This window comes from Brachycentrus maculatus, unplaced genomic scaffold, assembly GCF_059751285.1.
Source record: "Brachycentrus maculatus isolate JH-2025_06_01 unplaced genomic scaffold, ASM5975128v1 h1tg000005l, whole genome shotgun sequence".
NCBI lineage: Eukaryota > Metazoa > Arthropoda > Insecta > Trichoptera > Brachycentridae > Brachycentrus > Brachycentrus maculatus.
Window position 1 is genome coordinate 2992455 of NW_028280760.1, and position 19844 is coordinate 3012298.

Sequence of the window (19844 nt, forward strand, 5' to 3'; positions counted from 1 at the left end):
CATTTTGAGTATCACAGGTAAAACAGAAAAATAAGCCGAAGACCTGTTTTAGTGTTTGAAAACAACCACAGATGGCAGTACAAGTACCATTTTAAAAATAAATCACCAAGCTTTAGTTATAAGCGCGGCCATTCATGTACACCCATACTCTTTGAATGTCTGGAATGTTTTGTTTGGACGACCGTGTATGGCCATACTCTCAGACAGTTTAATTGGTGAATATCATTAAAAGATATGTACGTTAACCAAATTAATAATTGTTCATTCAAAATGTACATATTTGTGATTTATTAAAATTTTAGGCTAATGCCTTTTTAACAAAATACGTCGCTATTTACTGAGCAATATGGACTTACTTCACTACTGTTATCAGGACGCGGTGTGGCCTCCCACAAGGTGGTAGAGTTGGGTATATCCAGGGAGTAGGTGCTGTCAGACTTGGGGATCTCTCCGTCTGCTGGTTCAGGGATGGGGGGTTCGTCCGACTAGAGAAGAGGGATAATCCATGTCAGTTTTATCGTAAAACTTGAAACTCAGAGATTATTATTAAATGATAATATGTATAAATATTTATAATGAATCGAGTAAGTTTATGATGGCTCGCACTAGGGGTTGCTTACCAACATCTCAACTCCTTAGAAATGCTAGTTTAGATGTAAGAAAATTTATTTAACACTTTGTTTGGGGGCGGTTTTTTCATCAACTCCGATACTAATTATGCTAAGATAGTTTGCCGCCCGACCCTCAGTATACAAATCACAAATAACAAGCCCTATTTCGATCTGTACAACTTTTGGTATCTCTCGCGCTCTACCAAAAGTATTTGAATAGAATCCTTATAAGTGTCTCTCGCTCTCTACCAACAGTATGTTGACACTTTTAAGAGATGTTTTTAAGCGTTTCCCGTACACAATTTTTAAATTCAATTTATTAAGTTAAAATTAACATATACATTACAAACTTAAATTTGAAGCGTTTAAATTAATACAGAAATTATAAAGTAAACAAGAACACTCTTGTTAAAGATGTAGAAGAATCCAGCTTTGGAATACCTCCTCAGGAACATATCAATATCCGGCATAGCGGTAGCTCTTCCCACAGGAACCTTCGGTAGGTTGGTCCAATATATAGGAATATGAAACAATCTATGACGACACTGTCTTAGGAAACTATAGGGATCATACAGACCAATGCTCCGGATAATTTCAGGATTATCGATCATACCGTTATATGTCATGCCAGGTCCTTCTAACCTCACGCAAAAATCCATTAAAATGCGTAATCAAATACACATTCCAACACATAGGATTATAAATATGTAGTAGTGTCAGTATGACATCTTAGGTGTGGTTAAAAAAAATCAAAATTTATTTACAATAAATAGGTATTGTGTTGTTGCCTTACCTCCTGCAGCGAGACGGACTTGAAGGCCCCCACCTTGAGGGAGTTGAGTTTGGCGAGCACGCGGCGCGGGGTGTGTGCCGGGGAGTCGCCCCCCGCGCGGCCCCCCTCCCCGCTGCCCCCCGCCCCCTCCTCCGCCTTCTTGTGCTCCCGGTTCCACTCCTCGTAGGAGGACATGTCGCAGCACTTGATGAATTCCGTCCACTTGCCGTACAGGAAGTTGATCTTCTTCTTACTGGCATTTGTAAACAATCACACGTTAGCTACCAAGGAGTGGGAATTCATGGTTCCAAGTCAACACATGTAAAGTGCAAATGCGCACATGACAAGTCCACTTGAGACAAGTATGCATAAAACCAGTGCACACAAGACGAGTGCGAACGAGTGTGAAACAAGTGTGCACAAGACAAATATGCATAATACCAGTGCAAACATGATAAGTACACGATCGGTTTTATACTCGGTGAAGACCAAATGCCACCTATACAATGTCTGCATTGTTCCTGTTCTCTTAAACGGCTGTGAAACATGGCACCTTACAAGGGCCCAGAGCAGCAGTGTATTTAGCTTTGAGAATAGGCGTCTGCGAAGAATTTTAGGCGTGCGGTGGTTTAACTTTGTGAGGAATGAAGAGATAAAGCAGCAAATCTTGGTCACGACGGTAGTCAAGAAAAAGGCGATTCAGTTGGCTTGGCCATGTACTCCGCATGCCTCCCGAAAGCCGCCATCAAGCTTGCCTCTTTTACAAGGTATCAGGTTCATGCCGCCCAGGACAACCACTGCTGACAATTCGTGGGCGTTGGGAGGATGCAAGGGATCTGGCGGTCGAAAGAAAAGGGAGACAGTTTGTGGACTTATATGCTCTACATAGGGAGCGGATATGGTTGAATATCAATGAATAAATTCAGTTAGTGCTCACTTGTGATCGAAGATAAAGCCTTCGACCCGGTGCAGGTCCTTGGAGGCCCAGCCGGCGGGCTTAAAGGAGAGCTGGGCGCGCAGGCCCGGGGCGCCGCGGGAGTGGCACACCACCTCCATGGAGCCGTACTGCTCCATCCACAGGCGGCCCACGATGATGTTGTGCACGCAGCAGTTCACGTTACTCCACGTGTACGCCTCTCCCCACCTGCCCGGGGAAATAGAAGTAACTCAAGTAATCGAGACTTTAGCGGAGGAAAGGCAAGGAGTAGGAAGATGGAGGGTGTAATAGATGTAGAATATATCTCTGGGATAAGTCTCATGTCCCAGACACAGAGTCCAGTAATGACAATAAACACAAACGACTAAAAATGGATACCATACATAACCTATAAAGCGTTTTACACATTTATTTTATTTGATAATTAATTATTCAGTTAATCAATAAATTATTTTTTATTGCCCTGTGATTACCACTGATCATTACAGTTTATTTACCAGAGTGAAAGCAAAAGTTTGATGATGTTGGTAACGACGAAATCCGGTCACTAGTCAAATAAAATAAATGTGGAAAAATTAGTAGAAAACTTAAATCTAATCTAAAAAAGTTAATGACAAAAATTTGCTAAAAGTAAAACAAACACGTTTGATAATGGTGTCATGAGGCAGTTAGAAAAAGTAGAGCCTAGGATACAAAGTATGCATCTGTTTAATTGTTATTAGAATCAAAATCTCAGAATGAGTGCATTGGTGACTGAAGAAGTAAACTGGAAAAAGGTGATATCGCATTGCCATAAATACAAAAATTTACTGTGTAAGTTATATTTCAAAGTAAAAAGCTATTTGTAACAGTAGCACAGTTCCTGTTGACGTACCTCGGGAGCTCCACGGTGACTTGTCCTTTAGGTTGTATCTCGACGCTCTTGCCCCAGAAGCGCAGCTTGGGGTGCACGTAGCCGTGGAAGATGAAGTGCGGGCTGTCGGCGTGGAAGGCCGACACGGGCGGGTGGTGGGACACCTGCTCTGCCACGGCGCGGAACTCGGGCCGCTGCAGCTCGTACGTCTCCCCTAGGAGCGGGTTGAACGGCTTGCCGAGGCGCTCGCGGTTCGAGGCCAGCGCACTCACCGCAAATCCTGCAAAGAAATTAAAACAAAACCTAGCATGATCCGAGATAAAGTTTAATGTGTGGAACGGAACGGCATCAATAATGGTCATGCAAATTCAAGACTACGATGCACTTTGCTCTTTGAAATCAATGACTCAAATTATAATTTGGCAGATTATAATTTTTATAATTATATAAAAAGCTTTCATTAAAATTTCACCTGGTAAATACCACCTATTTATTTAAATCGATCGTGACACATGTTTTGATGCATTCCGCATCAATCTCAAACAAACAAAAAATATGCAGAATGCATTGAAACACGTGTCACAATAGATTTTAAGAAATAGTGGTATTTACCGAATAAACTTAAATTAAAAATGGATAGATGTTTCCACAAAGTGACTGGCGAATAAATTAAGATGACCATACTGAGAATATTCTGTAGCTGATTTGAAAAGAGTATCAGACACTCGTTTTGGGGCGCAGTCACTAGAGTCCGAATAGCCCTGGCTATGCCCAACCTCCGGTAAGAGATATTGCTTTTTACTTTTTAGTGATAGTCGACGTCAAGGGGACCTGACATGGCACAAATAGAAGAAGAAGGGGATATATTGCTCACTCCTTTCAAGAATGTCATATATCAAAAAACTAGATTTTTCAGGAGAACGTTTTAAGGTTAAAAATAAATAAATATCAAGCCACTTTATGAACTTTTTACTGTGTAACAGATCTTTTTAGGTAAAACCTGAAGGTTTTTTCTACATTTGAAAAATATTTATTTTATTAAAAAAATTAATTAAACAATACCTTTTCTTCAAAATGCAAAAACAACACTTTCTGCCCTGTAGCGGGTAAATATTAAGTAAAAAATATGCCTCTTTTGCTGGGACATAGTACATTTTCTGGGCATTCTGAAAACACGCACAACTGAAAATTGACGACGATTTTTGATTTATGACGTAGTTGAAAGGTGTGAGCGATATATCGTAGTCGTACAGGAAAAAGTGACTAACTACCAAAACGTAAAATGTTCAGGAAAGCCCATTGAAGTCACTTTTGATTCGCAAGAAAATAAACATCAATGTAGTTAGTCATTTTTAACTAATCAATATATTACACTTCCAAGATTAAAATCCTTTGGGAATTTTTTCAGGGCATTATTAAGCTAGTAAGATATCAAATAGTCATTGATCACGGTTTTGTAAAAAAATGCAATTGGTCACTTTCTCCTGTATTTATTTATTTATTGAACAGCTGAAGCCTTTAAGATAATACATATAATACATATATACAGTATCTAATATAAAAAAAATACACAAATGAATACACTAATAGAGAAACAAATAGTCTTATAACATAAAATCATAATTTAAAAAAATAAAACTATGACTATGATATGCGCTACACAAAGAGTGGAAGGGAGCGTACCGGCGATGTAGCGCATGCGCATGACGGGGTCCTCCTGCTCGGCGGCGAGGCGCAGCAGCTTGGCGTACTCGAGGTACTCCAGCATGCGCTGCAGGAAGGAGAGGGGCTCGTTGAACACGACGGGCATGGTGATCTTGCTGAGCTCCTTGCCGATGCAGTTCTTCAGCACTGACCACAGCGAGAAGTCGTTGCGGCTGAACATGGGCACCGGCAGCGAGCTCCTGCAAACGACACTCAATCAATAAACAATACTTTTCATAATAACATTAACGTGGATTTGTTTGAATTACCTAACGTCCAAGTGACTGAAATCTAGCTACGGCTTGTGCAACACCGCTTATCATGTCCCTACTCAGGCTTCGACTTTATAAGTTTTATGGCCTATGCCTACTCATGAGTGGATTTACTCTGTACGTTTAAAGTTACTATAATTTCATATAATTTGTGAGTGAAAATTCTAGGCAAAAACACTCGCTACATTGACATGGATACATTTTCCCCAACTTTTATACTATTCCTTAAATTTTAGTAAGAAATATTCTTTCTTCTAACCCTCTTCCGCACCCAATGGTGCATAGGGCACGGCGTCGTATTGACGCAGTGTTATCTTGATCGTTACTTACATGAAGGCAAGGTGATCACTCCTGTGCTTCAGGAACAGTCCAGGGTAATATTAAATAAATATTTGAGCGTAAAATCACTAATATTTATTTTCACCACCCCCCCCACCTTCTGGGAATCGAACCCGAGACATCCAGCAAGGTACCTAAATACGCTAACCATTACACCACGGAGGCGGACGATTTCTGGCAAATGAAAGCTCCCATGCTTTTTTTTACCTATACACCCATACCTCGCTTTATGGCCTAGATAAGTTCCACGAAACGTGGCCGCAAAGCGAAAAGCCGTATAAGGAATCAATTACTCTAATACAAATTCATACAAATTTGTTAAATATGTAACATGGTTTAACATTCAAAATGCATTTTATCTTTTTATTAAATTAAAATAAAAAATACATACATAACAAGTACATTTGTACATAAAATAATAACAGACTCCAAAAACCAACAATAATCTTTAAACGAAAATGAAACAACTTCATGTTACGTAAAATATGTGTACTTATGTGCATTTTTTAAATGGCTTTAATCTGAAGACGATGAAGAAATGGTATGAAAAAAATGTAGATACATGTCGGCTGTCCAAAGTCAAAACACAGTAAGGGACATTTTTTTGTATTACATTTTCTTTGCATTTATGGACTAAGTAGATTCTACTTAGTCCAAAAATGCAAAAAAAAACGTACTACAAAAAAAATGTCCCTAACTGTGTTTTAAGTTTGGACAGCCGATGTATATCGATATAACATTTTGAGTGTGTCCAAATACTTGTTCACAAAATCTGGATTATCTCCAATTACAGGAGTTATTTTCATATTATTAAAAAAAAAAAAAATAATATGAAAAAATTATATCGATATACAAAAAAATAAATTAAAAAAAAAATACTTTTTTTCGTTGTCGATATACGTGTATATCAACATCGAGAAAAAGTTTTTTTTGCCGTTATAGCGAAACATTTTAGGCCGTAAATCGAAAACGTGCCTTAATTGAAGAGGGCCGTTATAGCGAAATGCCGTATAAAGAGCGGCCGTATAGCGAGGTATGGGTGTGCTGATTTTAGGTTTTTATTTATTTAAATTTAGTGAAGGCACATTTTTGTAATTTGTAATCATGTATATGATGAAATAAATAAATAAATATCTCTTTTCACCATTGCAAACAGAACTTTTCGGTACTTAACTGAACTGCTATCAGTTCAGTTAATATTAACTTAACTTACCTATGTAAGTACTTAATTTAGGATATTCATTTATTAGGATAGGTATAAATAAAACTGTGACCTAAAAATATGTACGTTGACCTAAAAATTTAGGCTTTGTACCTACGTTACACCTGTACATTTTTATGTAGCGTTTTGTTGAAATGTAAATTTCCTTGGAAACCAATTACATATTATGACCTCTCGCGTGACGATAATCCGATATGTGATATATATAGATTTTATAAAAAGAAAATACGACCAAAATGAAACTACGGCAAGAATACAAGCTATGACACTAGAGCCTCTTTTTAATGAACGGAATGTAATTATTTTTTAATGAAGCGCAGTTTAAGTGGCTTTCAATGTGATCCAATTTACTTTAGCTAAGAGTTTGCCGGGAAAATGCTTCTTATTATTGGAGTTTTGAAAGCTTTATACTGTACCTACTGTAACTTCATTCGTAATATACAAAATAGAACACGCTTTTTATAATTCAATTAGCAAAACGGCGATTCGGACCACTGGCAACACTGGAAAGGTTACAACAATGATTGATCGACCCGTCATAAAATCCATGCCATTGAACATTTTTGGCGCAAAATATTTTATTTCAGACTTCATCGAAAAAAGTCGAAAAATTCGTGTGCATTGAGGTGAATATTAGTTCGATGAATAAAAACGGCCGCTTTCAAAAATAAAATAAAACATTTCATGGAAGACAAAATAAAATAAAATTCCAACATTGTTTTAAACCACATTTATTTTTGATATTTTTTTCCAAGTGGTTTCGACAAGCACCTTGTCATCTTCTGGAATCAAATTGAAACTCACGTTTTCAGGCGTTTTCAGTATGTAAAAATAATCCGGAGTTCAGATCTTGCATGCATCCAAATAAAATGGTCTCTGCTGAATAAAAGCTTTCTCAATCTAACACAGATGGCTGTGGTAAACTCATGTCATGAGATTGATGATATATGTAGGAGTTTCAAAAATTTGAGTAGTGTGATTGTCAATCATGAGTAAAATGGTGAATTTTGCACGTGTGTAAAGTGATCAGCCTCCGTAGTGTAATGGTCAGTATGCTCGGCTACCGTTCTGGAGGTCCCGGGTTCGATTCCCAAGGAGGGTCAAATAAATATAAGTGATTTTTTCACTGTAATATTTATTTAATATTACCCTGGACTGGTACCTGAAGCGGAGGGCTGATCACCTTTCCTGTTCACCTTCCCATGTGTAATCGATCAAGATAAGTCTGCGTTTATATGACGCAGTGCCCTATGCACCATTGGGATACGGATAAGGGTTTTTTTATTATTATTATTTATTATTATTAGAGTGATCACTTAACCAACCTATGACAGGTCATAAGCCCTGTCAACACCCAGGCGTCCATATTTTTCTTCATCTATATTAAGATGTCAAAAATGTGAAAATAACTCCTTAGTGGAGAAACTCAGATTTGTGAAGTATTTGGACACACTCAAAATGTGAAAAAAACAAAATAATTATTTTTATTTTTAGTATCACTCAGTTTCTGACGTTTTTTTCAATAATCTGTATAAAAATTCAAAAATCTGTTTAGAAACAAAATCTAGAAAAAAAAATCAAATTTATCTATACTATGTAGTTAATTCGTCAACTTTTCGTTGTAATTCCGTCCTTGGTCAATTTTCCACCAGTCTAGTTTTATTGTTTTCCCTGTCTTTTAGAGTTGGCTAAAAAAAGGTTAACAGGTCACCGGATAATATCACAGACAAAGCGTTAATTGAAACTTTATTATATAAATATAATAAAAAAGTTTCTTTTGTTAAAATATCACGTTGATCCACAAGCCGATTTATGCGACTTGGACAATCAGCGGGTAGGTTTTCTCGAGTTTCGAAATAATTTCGAAAATTTCAACGGTTGCGTTGGCGTCCCTTTAAATTAGGTCGCATCTCGGCCACTAATGAACTCGTATTGTATATATTTATACACATTACAATATTAAAATCGCCTCCGGCTATAGGAAATTCGATTTGAACACGCTCTTTTCGTTAGAAATGAATCCTTACCACTCCTGTGTCAAATGTGGCTCGACATCATTTTTTTTATTTTTCATTAATGTTTTACTTAGTAAATACCACTATTTCTTAAAATCTACTGTGACGCGTGTTTCGATGCATTCCGCATCATTTTCAAACACCGTATATATAAAAATGATGCGGAATGCATCGAAACACGTGTCACAGTAGATTTTAAGAAATAGTGGTATTTACTAAGTAAAACATTAATTAAAAATGGATAGATTTTACCACAAACTGACTGCTGAATCAATTAATGAAATTATATTTTTACGCTAACTGCGATGTTAAGCTTGGCTCACATTTGAGTAGTTTCAGAAAAAAAACATATCGGATATAAATCTCTCAGATTGAAAGTCATTAAATAAATTATTATTATCAATCGCGTAATCACAAACCCTGTTAAAATTATAACGAAAAATCACACAAAAAAAAAACAAATCAAGCATCCCCTGTATCCTACTCTTAACAAGTTGAAATCATTATATTCACAAGTTGATTAGCGGGGCTCAAAAAACCGCTTAAAAGACGTTAAAAATCCCAAAGCGAACGCAACCGCCTTCGTTAAAGAAAACGTGATTAATGACAATCAATATCAGTACTTACCGGAGGAATATTTCACGAATTTGCTTTTCTATTAGTTGAATCAATATTTACGTCACTATATGTATGACTAAACGTTTATTTTATCAGAGTTTATGTCGAAATTATGTATGTCGAACTATGAAATGTAATAGTGCTAATACGTATAAAACTATTAACCATAAAATTGTTTTAAAAAAAAGTGTGACAATTGATTTATTTCCATTTATTTACCATCTACCGATTCGATGAAAAAACATCATTTTACTATCTCAATACAACGAAAATTAATGGTCATCATGTACTAGCATATTATATTTTTTAAATGTGCAGATACTTTGTATAGTCGTAATATTTTGGCAGGGCACGGTCTGCATATAAAAGTTAACCCATTATGTGCGGTACTGTAAGCTATATGTAATGTGCTGTTGAGGTTTGCAATACGCCGACAAAATATAAGAAACGCGACACAGGGAAACAAAAGTTGGACGAAAAATAAAAATAAAACAATAAAAGAGGCATTACAAATTCTAGACACGAAAGCGGATTTTCTTTACATGTAAACTAAACGGCACAAACTTTACTTGAAAAAAGAAGATAATAAAATGGTGCTTACTTACGAGAATAAACCGTTTTAGTGCTGAGATCTTTTCTTATGATGATGAAGACTTTTTTTGCAAAAAAATCCGTTCAATTTCAAATTTAGTGGACATTGTAAGGGCGAAAACATTTTTTTTTTATATAAAAAAGTATGTTTACGGATACTTTAAAATAAGGGGTCATATTTATAAAAAGTTAAATTGATGTAGGAGTAATATTTATTTAAAGATAATATTTTAAATTCGATTAAACAGCGTCTTTGGATGAGTGTTTTCGAAAAATGAGTGTTTTTTTCTAAAAAAATGCAATAATCTTACCGTTCATTTTAGCACAATTTTCTATAGCAGTTCAGGGGTGTTATCCTTTAATATCCTTATTAAAAAAATCACTGGATTTAGTAAGTTATCAATTCAATTTTAAGGGTTGACGAGTGAATAGAAACATACAAATTTCATTCCCTGATAGGGGTGAATGGAAAAGATTTTTTTCATTTCAAAATTGAAGTAAAACAAAACGGTTTTTTCATCATGGATTTTTTTAATGTTTGAAAAAAATATATAATTAAATATTTTAGCACTGGTAAATTGCACCCCTTGTGATCAGACATTTGTTATGGAGAAGGAACAAATACTTTGAAATTATTTTTTACAGAAAAAAATGTTTAAACAAACTCCAAGTCAAAATATTTTTCTTTACTAAGCGGAAAATAACAATTATAAGAATGCATTTTTAAACGAGTTATGGGCAGTACAAATCCAACAAAATTTCGTTTTACACAGACATTTATATCAACTGACTAGATGATTTTTTTCCAAGATTTAACATTTAAAAAAACTTTAAAAATTGTGGTGTTTTTATTATATTTATTAATTTGGTAAAATCCGTTTCTATTCACCCCATCCGGCGGTACTAGGAGAATGGAAAACGCTTACTGGATTGTCACTCTGTAGATGCTATTCTATATGATTGTAGTTCGTAGTTGAGTTAACATAATAGAAGGGGACAACACGCGAGATTGGAGAAAATAATTTAGAGAACAAACCGATTGTTACTGAGTAAAATATCGGGAAAGCGTACTACCGGAACGAGGTCGTATTTGGGAATACTATCGAGAAGGCTGAATGCGAAATGTGGGTGGTATTATAAGATAAATAGCACCCCTACAGCAAGGTTAAACGCGAAATTGGATTAAATTTCTATGTGCGCCGTGAAAATTGGATACCTTTTATTATTTGAATGTTAATTTCAGCCGTAAAGTAGGGACAAGCTCGGCTTATACAATGAAGCAGCAAGAGTGTAAGAGGGAACATACGTAAAATTTAGTAAATAAATTATCGTGGTTCTACAAAGTTTGCCAAATGACGTTTTTCGTATAATTAAAAAGGATAAATTTATTGATGGTTTACTAATACGCATGTAATTTACATACATATGACGCATGAAATAACGGAATTAAGAATTTTAATGTATTTTTTTATTTCTTTCAGGGAATAATCCGAGGAACCTCTATTTTAGCGGCTTGTTTTTAAGATGTTTAAAAGTAGGCTTGAAAAATTTATCATAAATACCCAGATTAATATTTATATTGTAATAGACAATTTGCAGTAATTATTTTATTGGCAAATAATTTAGTATAAAAAATCAGGTATTAGGAGTAAAAATATGAAAAGACAATTTTTTACATATTATAACTCCTAATAGGTACCTCAATAGGTATTGTTAGTTGTTTCAACGGCAAGAGTCAGAGTCGGCTAAACTTGAAACCTCTGTTACGTCTCCGATACTATTACCGTGAAGTTTACGCACCCTATTTCGAATTGGAAGAGGGCAACTGGCGACATTCGTTAGCCGGATTTTGCAAAATGAAATTGTTCATATTTTGGATTGTAATAAAAACAAATCGAATCTATAAAATAAAAAAAATATTATAAAATGGAAGTTGGAATAATGGAATACGGCGTAGATTTAAATGAACAGAGATTAATCGAAAATACCGAAATTGAAATATCGATAAATGGGGAAAATCGGACGCAATTAATATAAGAGTTTTATATCGATGAATGATTATGGCAAATACTGTAAATAATTATTGAAAACCCTTATAAAACATATTTACACTCGAAGAATAATTGCGTCCTAATTTAAATAATAAATAACGCACGTTTTTACCGTATATTTTGATTAATTGATTTCGATTAATTTCGACGGGTACAGCAACGAAGCACGTGCAAATCGGTAATAAATTGTAAAATTAATTTGCAACGATATATTTGAAAAAAAAAATGGCACCAGCGTGATAAAAATATTGAATTTTGATATAACAATTTGTTCGCAATTTCCATAACACGCTACTAAAATAATAAAATGTAGCCTATTTACATATTTCCTTGAAAATCTCATCCGCTCAAATTTGGTGTAAATTTAATTATTCTGCCGTGACGTTTATGTGTAACAAATATTATGCATGCTAGAACAAATATTGGGCGAACGAGAGAGGAGTAATAAATGAACGAGACCTTGTGAGCGGGTGTGAAGCTAAGTTTACACTGGTAGATCAAAATCTACTAATAGTAAAAGAGACAAACACATATTTTCTCCAAACTACCAAATTCACCAATTTTGGTTGAGTAATTTTTCCTACAATGTCAACTAACGAAGATACAAAGAGAAAAACCACGAGAAAGACGAGTGAGAAGAATATTACATATAAATCAAAACATAGTGAGAGATGGAATGTGTTATCTTTAATCGTTAACTCGATCTTTGTTCCCCAGCAATATAAAGTAATGAATATAAAAAATAATACAGAAGAGACAAAAAATATAAGATATTTAGGAAATAATCGTAGAAGACTGAGGGAAAAAAAGTAATAGGTAGAAATATGACATTTTTGCACCGAACGATGTTTGAAAATGATGCGAAATGCATCGAAACACGTGTCACAATAGATTTTAAGAAATAGTGGTATTTACCAAGTAAAACTTGAATTAAAAATGGATAGTTATTACCAAAAAGTGACTGCCGAATCAATTGAAGAAATATGACATGGTCACCATATAATCAATATCTATAAAACTGCCAAAACTATTTTTGTTATTTTTTTATATATCTTTTGAATATAATAAAACAGCTATACAGTTTTTACCGCTTTTATTTTATTTGACCAGTAACCGGGTTCCATCAGACTGGTGTAACTAGTATCACTGTAAATACCCAGATTTCCATATTCTTCTTCATTTATGTCAAGATTTATTACAGATTTATTCATCTTTGTTCGATTCAAAACACGTGTCATAATATATTTTTAATTAATCTTTTACTTAGTAAATACTATCCTTTGTACTAGCTTTAGTGTTCGTTGCATTGACTGTTTACATTATACTGACATAGTAACGTAATGGTACTTTTTTACTTTCTCTCCACTAACAATTTAGCAATGTGAACTAGGCTTAAGATACGTGTGTTTTCAAACGAGAAAATGGCTTGGAAACTCCAACAAATTAAGCAATGTAAACTAGGCTTAAGATAAGTGTGTTTTCCAACTAGACGATAAAACCGTAGAAACTTTAGAATTCGGAACAAGGAAGGGGTAACTAAATTATGACATCGAAGGAGAATTTATTTCCCAGGGTAACTCGAGTGCCTTCCATTCAAGATGGAAAATAAAAAGGTGTAAACAAGTTGAAGGCGAGCGTCGTACACGGAAAAGGTACATCCGGCGGCCATTTTAATAATACGCAAACAGTTGGTAATACATTAGGGACCGTGAGAAAAATAAAGGCGACTATTTTGTTTTTTTTAGAATATAAGGCAATAATCCCCATACTTTTGAATCCTTTTTCAGTATAGTATTTAATAGGAGTTCAGAATTGGTGAGTGTTACACGTGTGTGAAGTGATCACTGAAACCAGCCTATGACGGTCGTCAGCCCCGTAAATGCCCAGACTTCTATATTCTGCTTCATCTTTGATGAGATGTTAAAAAATTATATGAAAATAACTCCTGTAATTGGAGATAATCCAGATTTTGTGAACAAATATTTGGACACACTCAAAATGTTGTAAATAGATTATCTGGTCAAATTATAGGCTAAAATAATAAAAATGAAAATGATATTTTCTGGCGTTTCTCATGTGTGTGATTATAATTCAGGATTCGGACCTCACATACTAATAAAAGAGTTTCTGCTCAATAAAAAGCTTCTTTTCATCTCACCAATAGATGTCTCTAGTGAAGTTCTAGTGATTCAAGAATAATGTTTCAAAATTGGTTGAAATATATAGAACTTCCAAGAATTTAAGTAGTGTAGTTGTCAATAATGGAGAGGATTGGTGAATGTTACACGTGTGTAAAGTAATCACTTTAACCAGCCTTTGACGGTCGTCAGCCCCGTAAATGCCCAGACTTTTATATTCTTCTTCACCTTTGATGAGATGTCCAAAAATAATATAGTATTCAATATTTATTCGGAGTCTAACGATAAAAAAAAACATTGGAAATATTATGACTTAACTAACATTTCATACATCAGCCGTGATAATAGTAGCCGAAATGCGATCCCAAACATCGTCGAAGGGTGCTAAAGGCAGACGGTATAGTTTTTTTTAATACTGTTAAAAAACAACAATAAAATTGAGTAGTGTGATTATCAATCATGGGTAGAATGGTGAATGCTACAGTGTTATTTTTTGACATCTCATCAAAGATGAAGAAGAATATGAAAGTCTGGGCATTTACGGGGCTGACGACCGTCATAGGCTGGTTTAAGTGATCACTTTACACACGTGTAACATTCACCAAATCTACCCATTATTGACAACCACACTACTCAAATTCTTGGAAGTTCTATATATATGAACCAATGTAGAAACCTTGTTCTTGAATCACTAGAACTTCACTAGAGACATCTATTGGTGAGATGTAAAGAAGCTTTTTACTAAGCAGAAACTCTTATATTAGTATGAGAGGTCCGAATCCTGGATTATAATCACACACATGAGAAACGCCAGAAAATACCATTTTCATTTTTATTATTAAGCTTATAATTTGACCAGATAATTTGTAATTGGAGATAATCCAGATTTTGTGAACAAGTATTTGGACACACTCAAAATGTTGTAAGATATTTAATATTAAATATGCCATTTTCACGGCAATTAAGTAGCCTATAATTACGAACCTCCATTACTATTTTAAAACCGGCTATCTGTGACTTGTGTACCTTTTTACCCTTCATTCTGGACGCTATCGACCCAACGCCCGCCGCCTCCTCCTGACAGCATGACTCTCAAGGGGGGGTAGGGATGAATTATGCGAGATGGTCCATAAATTACTCAAATATTCAAATTTCAATAAAAGTATAAAAAAATCATAAAAAAATATTGACTGTGCGACGATGTACGAGTACAATCTACGGAAAAGATTTACTTTATAAACAAATTTTCTGATTTTAAACCTATTCTAATCAGCTTGATAACATATTCATGATTCCATTAATTGATTCGGCAGTCACTTTGTGGTAAAATCTATCCATTTTTTTATTATTTTAATTTATCTTCACATACGGTGTTTGAAAATGATGACGGAATGGATCAAAACAAGTGTCACAAAAAGATTTTAAGAAATAGTGTATTTACTAAATTAACTGGTCGTTTCTAAGATAATTTTAAGGTTTTTCGAGTTACTTGACGTCCAAGTGAATCTGAAATCCAGCTACGGCTTTACGGCGGTATATATATATATATATATATATATATATATATATATATATATATATATATATATATATATATATATTTATACACATATATACAACCGTGGAACGGGAGGGAGGAAAAGGGGAGAATATATACATTTATGTAAATATAATAACTAAAAGAAAAAATAAAGATAAAACAAGAAAGGAAGAAAATCTAATATATATATATATATATATATGTATATATATATATATATATATATATATATATATATATATATATATATATATATATATATATATATATATATATATATATATACATACACATATATACAACCGTGGAACGGGAGGGAGGAAAAGGGGAGAATATATACATTTATGTAAATATAATAACTAAAAGAAAAAATAAAGATAAAACAAGAAAGGAAGAAAATCTATGAGCACGTCACGTTGATTATCTTGGGAAAAATTATTTTTATGACCAAGTATTAATGTTTAAAAGTGTACAAATACATTCGTATGTGAAATTTCAAATCGATTAAACGAAAGGCAGTGTGTTAAAATCCCAATCATATTGGACAATACGTCGATTTCTCATAGCCAAGAACACACTAACTGAATAAATCTTATAAGAAGGAAATAAAACCTGGTGTTCAGAAAAGTGTCGGAAAATCTAATCGTGTTTCTGACACACCCACCCCTAGCTTTCCTCTCGAGCGATGAAGCCTCCCTACAAACATATTCTGGAATACAATATCACAAAGCGGTCCCTCCTGTTGGGATCGCCCAGACGTTGATAATGTTTAAGCAGTCCCACGCTAAATACAAAATGGAAATGTCAAAGGTCCCATTTTGTTTCTTTAATGTTGGATAGTCGATTTGTTTGTCACCGAGAGAGATTGATTGCGAAACTTCCCTAATTCAACGAAGGATATTATTTTCATCGTATCTGATGGAAATGAAAAATGAGGTACTGATGATATCAACTGGAATTTTAATTTCATTATTTGACACTGCGGTAACTTCGTCGTAATATCTATCCATTTTTAATTAAAGTTTTACTTGGTAAATATCACTATTTCTTGAAATCAATTGTGACACGTGTTTCGATGCATTCCGCATCATTTTATTTTGATAACACTGTATTTGAAAATGATGCGGAATGCATCGAAAAACATAGGTTTTTCTTAAAATCTATTGAGACATGTTTTTGTCCATTTTTGGACAACACTAAAATTTAGACTTAGCTTCACATACGGTGTTTAAAAATGATGCTGAATGCACCGAAACACGTGTCGCAATAGATTTTAGAAATACTGGTATTTGCCAAGAAAAACGGAAATTAAAAATGGATAGATATGAATACAAAGTGATTGCCGAATCAATTAATGAAATTAAATTATTTAATTTTATTTTATTAATTAAATTTTACTCGATAACAATCACAATAAAAAAATATATTGTGACGCGTGTTTAGATACATTTAACATTATTATCGACCACCGCATACGGTACATGATACCGAATGCATTGAAATACGTGTCACAATAGATTTTAAGTAATGGTTATTTACCAAGTAAAATTTTAATTAAAAATGGATGAAATAAAATTCGCAAAAGTTTTCAAACTTCAATTTTCACTTGGATGGCTATTTTTAACTGTTTATTCTTAAAGAATAACAAGCCCGGCGAAGAAAACGCGGAGAAAATGTCGGTGAAAGGGAATTTTAAATGATGGAGAGGAATCTGTGTTGGTGTTGCGTACATTATGGAAATTACTCGGGCTAAAAAAACATAAATTCCCCGATGTTTGCGTTCACCGTAAAATCACAAAATTCATCGCGCAAAACGTTTTAAGGTTGACATAATGTCATGGCGAAGGGGTCCAAGGAAATGTGAACTTATATAGTACGCAATAATGTGTGGAAACACGGGTTTTCTGCACGCGAGGGAATGTGATTTCAAATTGGCGGTGAAGGAAAATGAGAGGAGAAAAGTTGGAACTGTAGCAGATTAAAGTAAGTGGAACACTCAGTAAACGATAATAAGACCTCAATAATCGATATATCGTGTCCCAACTTTACGGTTACAATGCCTGAGTTTAGCTGAGACAAAGAAAAATTACGAAAGAAAACAAAGATATGTAGAAATAAAATATAATAATACATATAATTTTTGTTTAATATTTATATTTTTATTATTTACACAAATATTTATATTTCACACTATTTCTGTGAGCCTAAGCGGCTCATTATTAGAAATAGGTATCAAACTGTGGTAGAGTGGGTTAGAACCGAGAAACTCTGACTTAAGAGTCCGCGACACTAACCACGGGACCACAACCGACAATAAAATAACGATATATTTTTTTTTAGATAAGGAGTTGCATTTATTATTTTACTTGCTTATTATGTACAAAGTTAACAGGTTTTAAGGTGGATTTTGTTTCTTCTGGCTAAAAAAAAAGGTTTTGAAATTTAATAAACGATGCACGATAGAAAGTGCACTGTAAGTAAACTGTAAGAAAGACAAGAAAGTAAATAAAATCAAAGTTTATATATCTGTAATTTCAATTTTAGTATTTTGGTAATATGAATGCAAGGCTGAGAAAAGCACTATCGATAAAATTATGAAAGGTGTGTTGAGATGGTTTGGGCAAGTGAATCGAATGAATGAAAAAAAATAGTAAAACGAATATATGAGGCTAATGTGGTTGGCAATATAAGTAGAGGAAGACCGGGAAAAACTTGGCATGATCAAATATTTCCAATACTTGAATGAGGTCAGGAGTCGGAATAATCGGCGGGTATGTATGAGGAGATGCATGAACAAAGAACATTGTTCACAAAGACAGATTGGTGTGGCATTCCATTTTCCCCTGTCTACCCCTGCGGAGAAGCGGCGTGATGGTTAGTTGGTTAGTTTAGTTAGAAATGATGTTTATTTAACCCTTTTTCAATTCTGTGATAATTACTGCCGGTACGTGGAATATTGTGGATGAGTATCATTGTTGAACAACAAACTGGACAAAAATATCGAAATCCTTTAGTACACAACCATGATACACGATTTACACACAACGAAGGTTTGACAGTCCATAGAATTAACAATAAATATGGGAGTCGAACACTGCAATATATCGTTCCGAACATTTTCAATTTATTGCCGACGGATGTTAGAGGTCAAAATAAAACATGAAACGAAGGCAAAATAAAGGATAAGGATGGGTAAATGATCAAGAGTTAATTTTATGAAAATTGTAAAATGTTTATATTATTAATTTTTCTCTTTTTTTGTGTCTATATTAGGTAAAAATCGTTAAAAACAATAGAAATGTAATAATAAAGAATTCCACCGACAAGACACACAAGGTGGCTTGGTGGGTCTCTGCAAAAAAGTTCTGAATATGTATAAATTGTGATTTAAATAAATGTTTACAAATAAAAAAAATAAATAAATAAAAAAAACATTAACAAAACTGAAAGTGTGAGTAAGTAATAAATGACGATAATTTAAAGCTGACTTGGGGTGAAGTAGAATAAAGTGTTTAATCCAAGCTGTGATGGGATTTGTTTAAAATTTCAAATAGTCAATTTGCTAGAAGCATTTTAGGATACGGGTATCGAGGTGGAATAATGGATGGGGAAGGAAACGCCCTTGGGGTGACATTCAGAATGTGAAGGTCTCCTTATTTGATTTTGGTTGGATATTATTAAATTTAAGGAATAAACCATCACCGCATCGATTTGACAGCATAAATTTATTTCAAAATGGTCAAATAGGTTTTTCTTTTGAACAATATTTTCAGATAGAAAAAAATCAATTTTATATAATGAAAATAAACCTTATTTTGGTATATCTAAGTTTTATATTAAGGCGGGATAATCGATAGCCCGCAACTTAATGTTCTTTAAACCTAGGGACAGTTAATGTTATTAAATTTATTGCTTCAAACACCGTTTTCGTTTTGAAAAATTAGTTTTTCCATGAAATAAACATGGTTTTGAGAAGAAAAGAGTTATTGAAAGGTAAGGAGTTATATAATATATATATGAAAAAAAATTTTTTTTCAATATATTGTTTATTCCAAAAAAATGTGCGCAGACACACGTGTGGCTCATGTACTGAATTGTATATTTGCGGGTACACCATTTAGAAAAAAATCTTTTTTATTAACACAAAAACTATAGAACAAAATTGGGATACTAACAAAAAA

At 34.0% G+C, this 19844-nt stretch overlaps 1 protein-coding gene across 1 annotated transcript in view; it reads right to left on the reverse strand.

Annotated features, from left to right (window-relative positions):
- LOC148313864 (oxysterol-binding protein-related protein 1-like) overlaps nt 1–19844 on the reverse strand; it is a 40912-nt gene that overhangs the window by 9690 nt on the left and 11378 nt on the right. The window contains exons 2-6 of the mRNA XM_088257543.1: nt 4857–5077; nt 3195–3453; nt 2321–2527; nt 1405–1636; nt 357–485 (exon numbers count right to left, since the gene is read on the reverse strand). Of these exons, the coding sequence (XP_088113669.1) occupies nt 357–485; nt 1405–1636; nt 2321–2527; nt 3195–3453; nt 4857–5077 (1048 nt within the window). The remainder of the gene's footprint in view (nt 1–356; nt 486–1404; nt 1637–2320; nt 2528–3194; nt 3454–4856; nt 5078–19844) is intronic.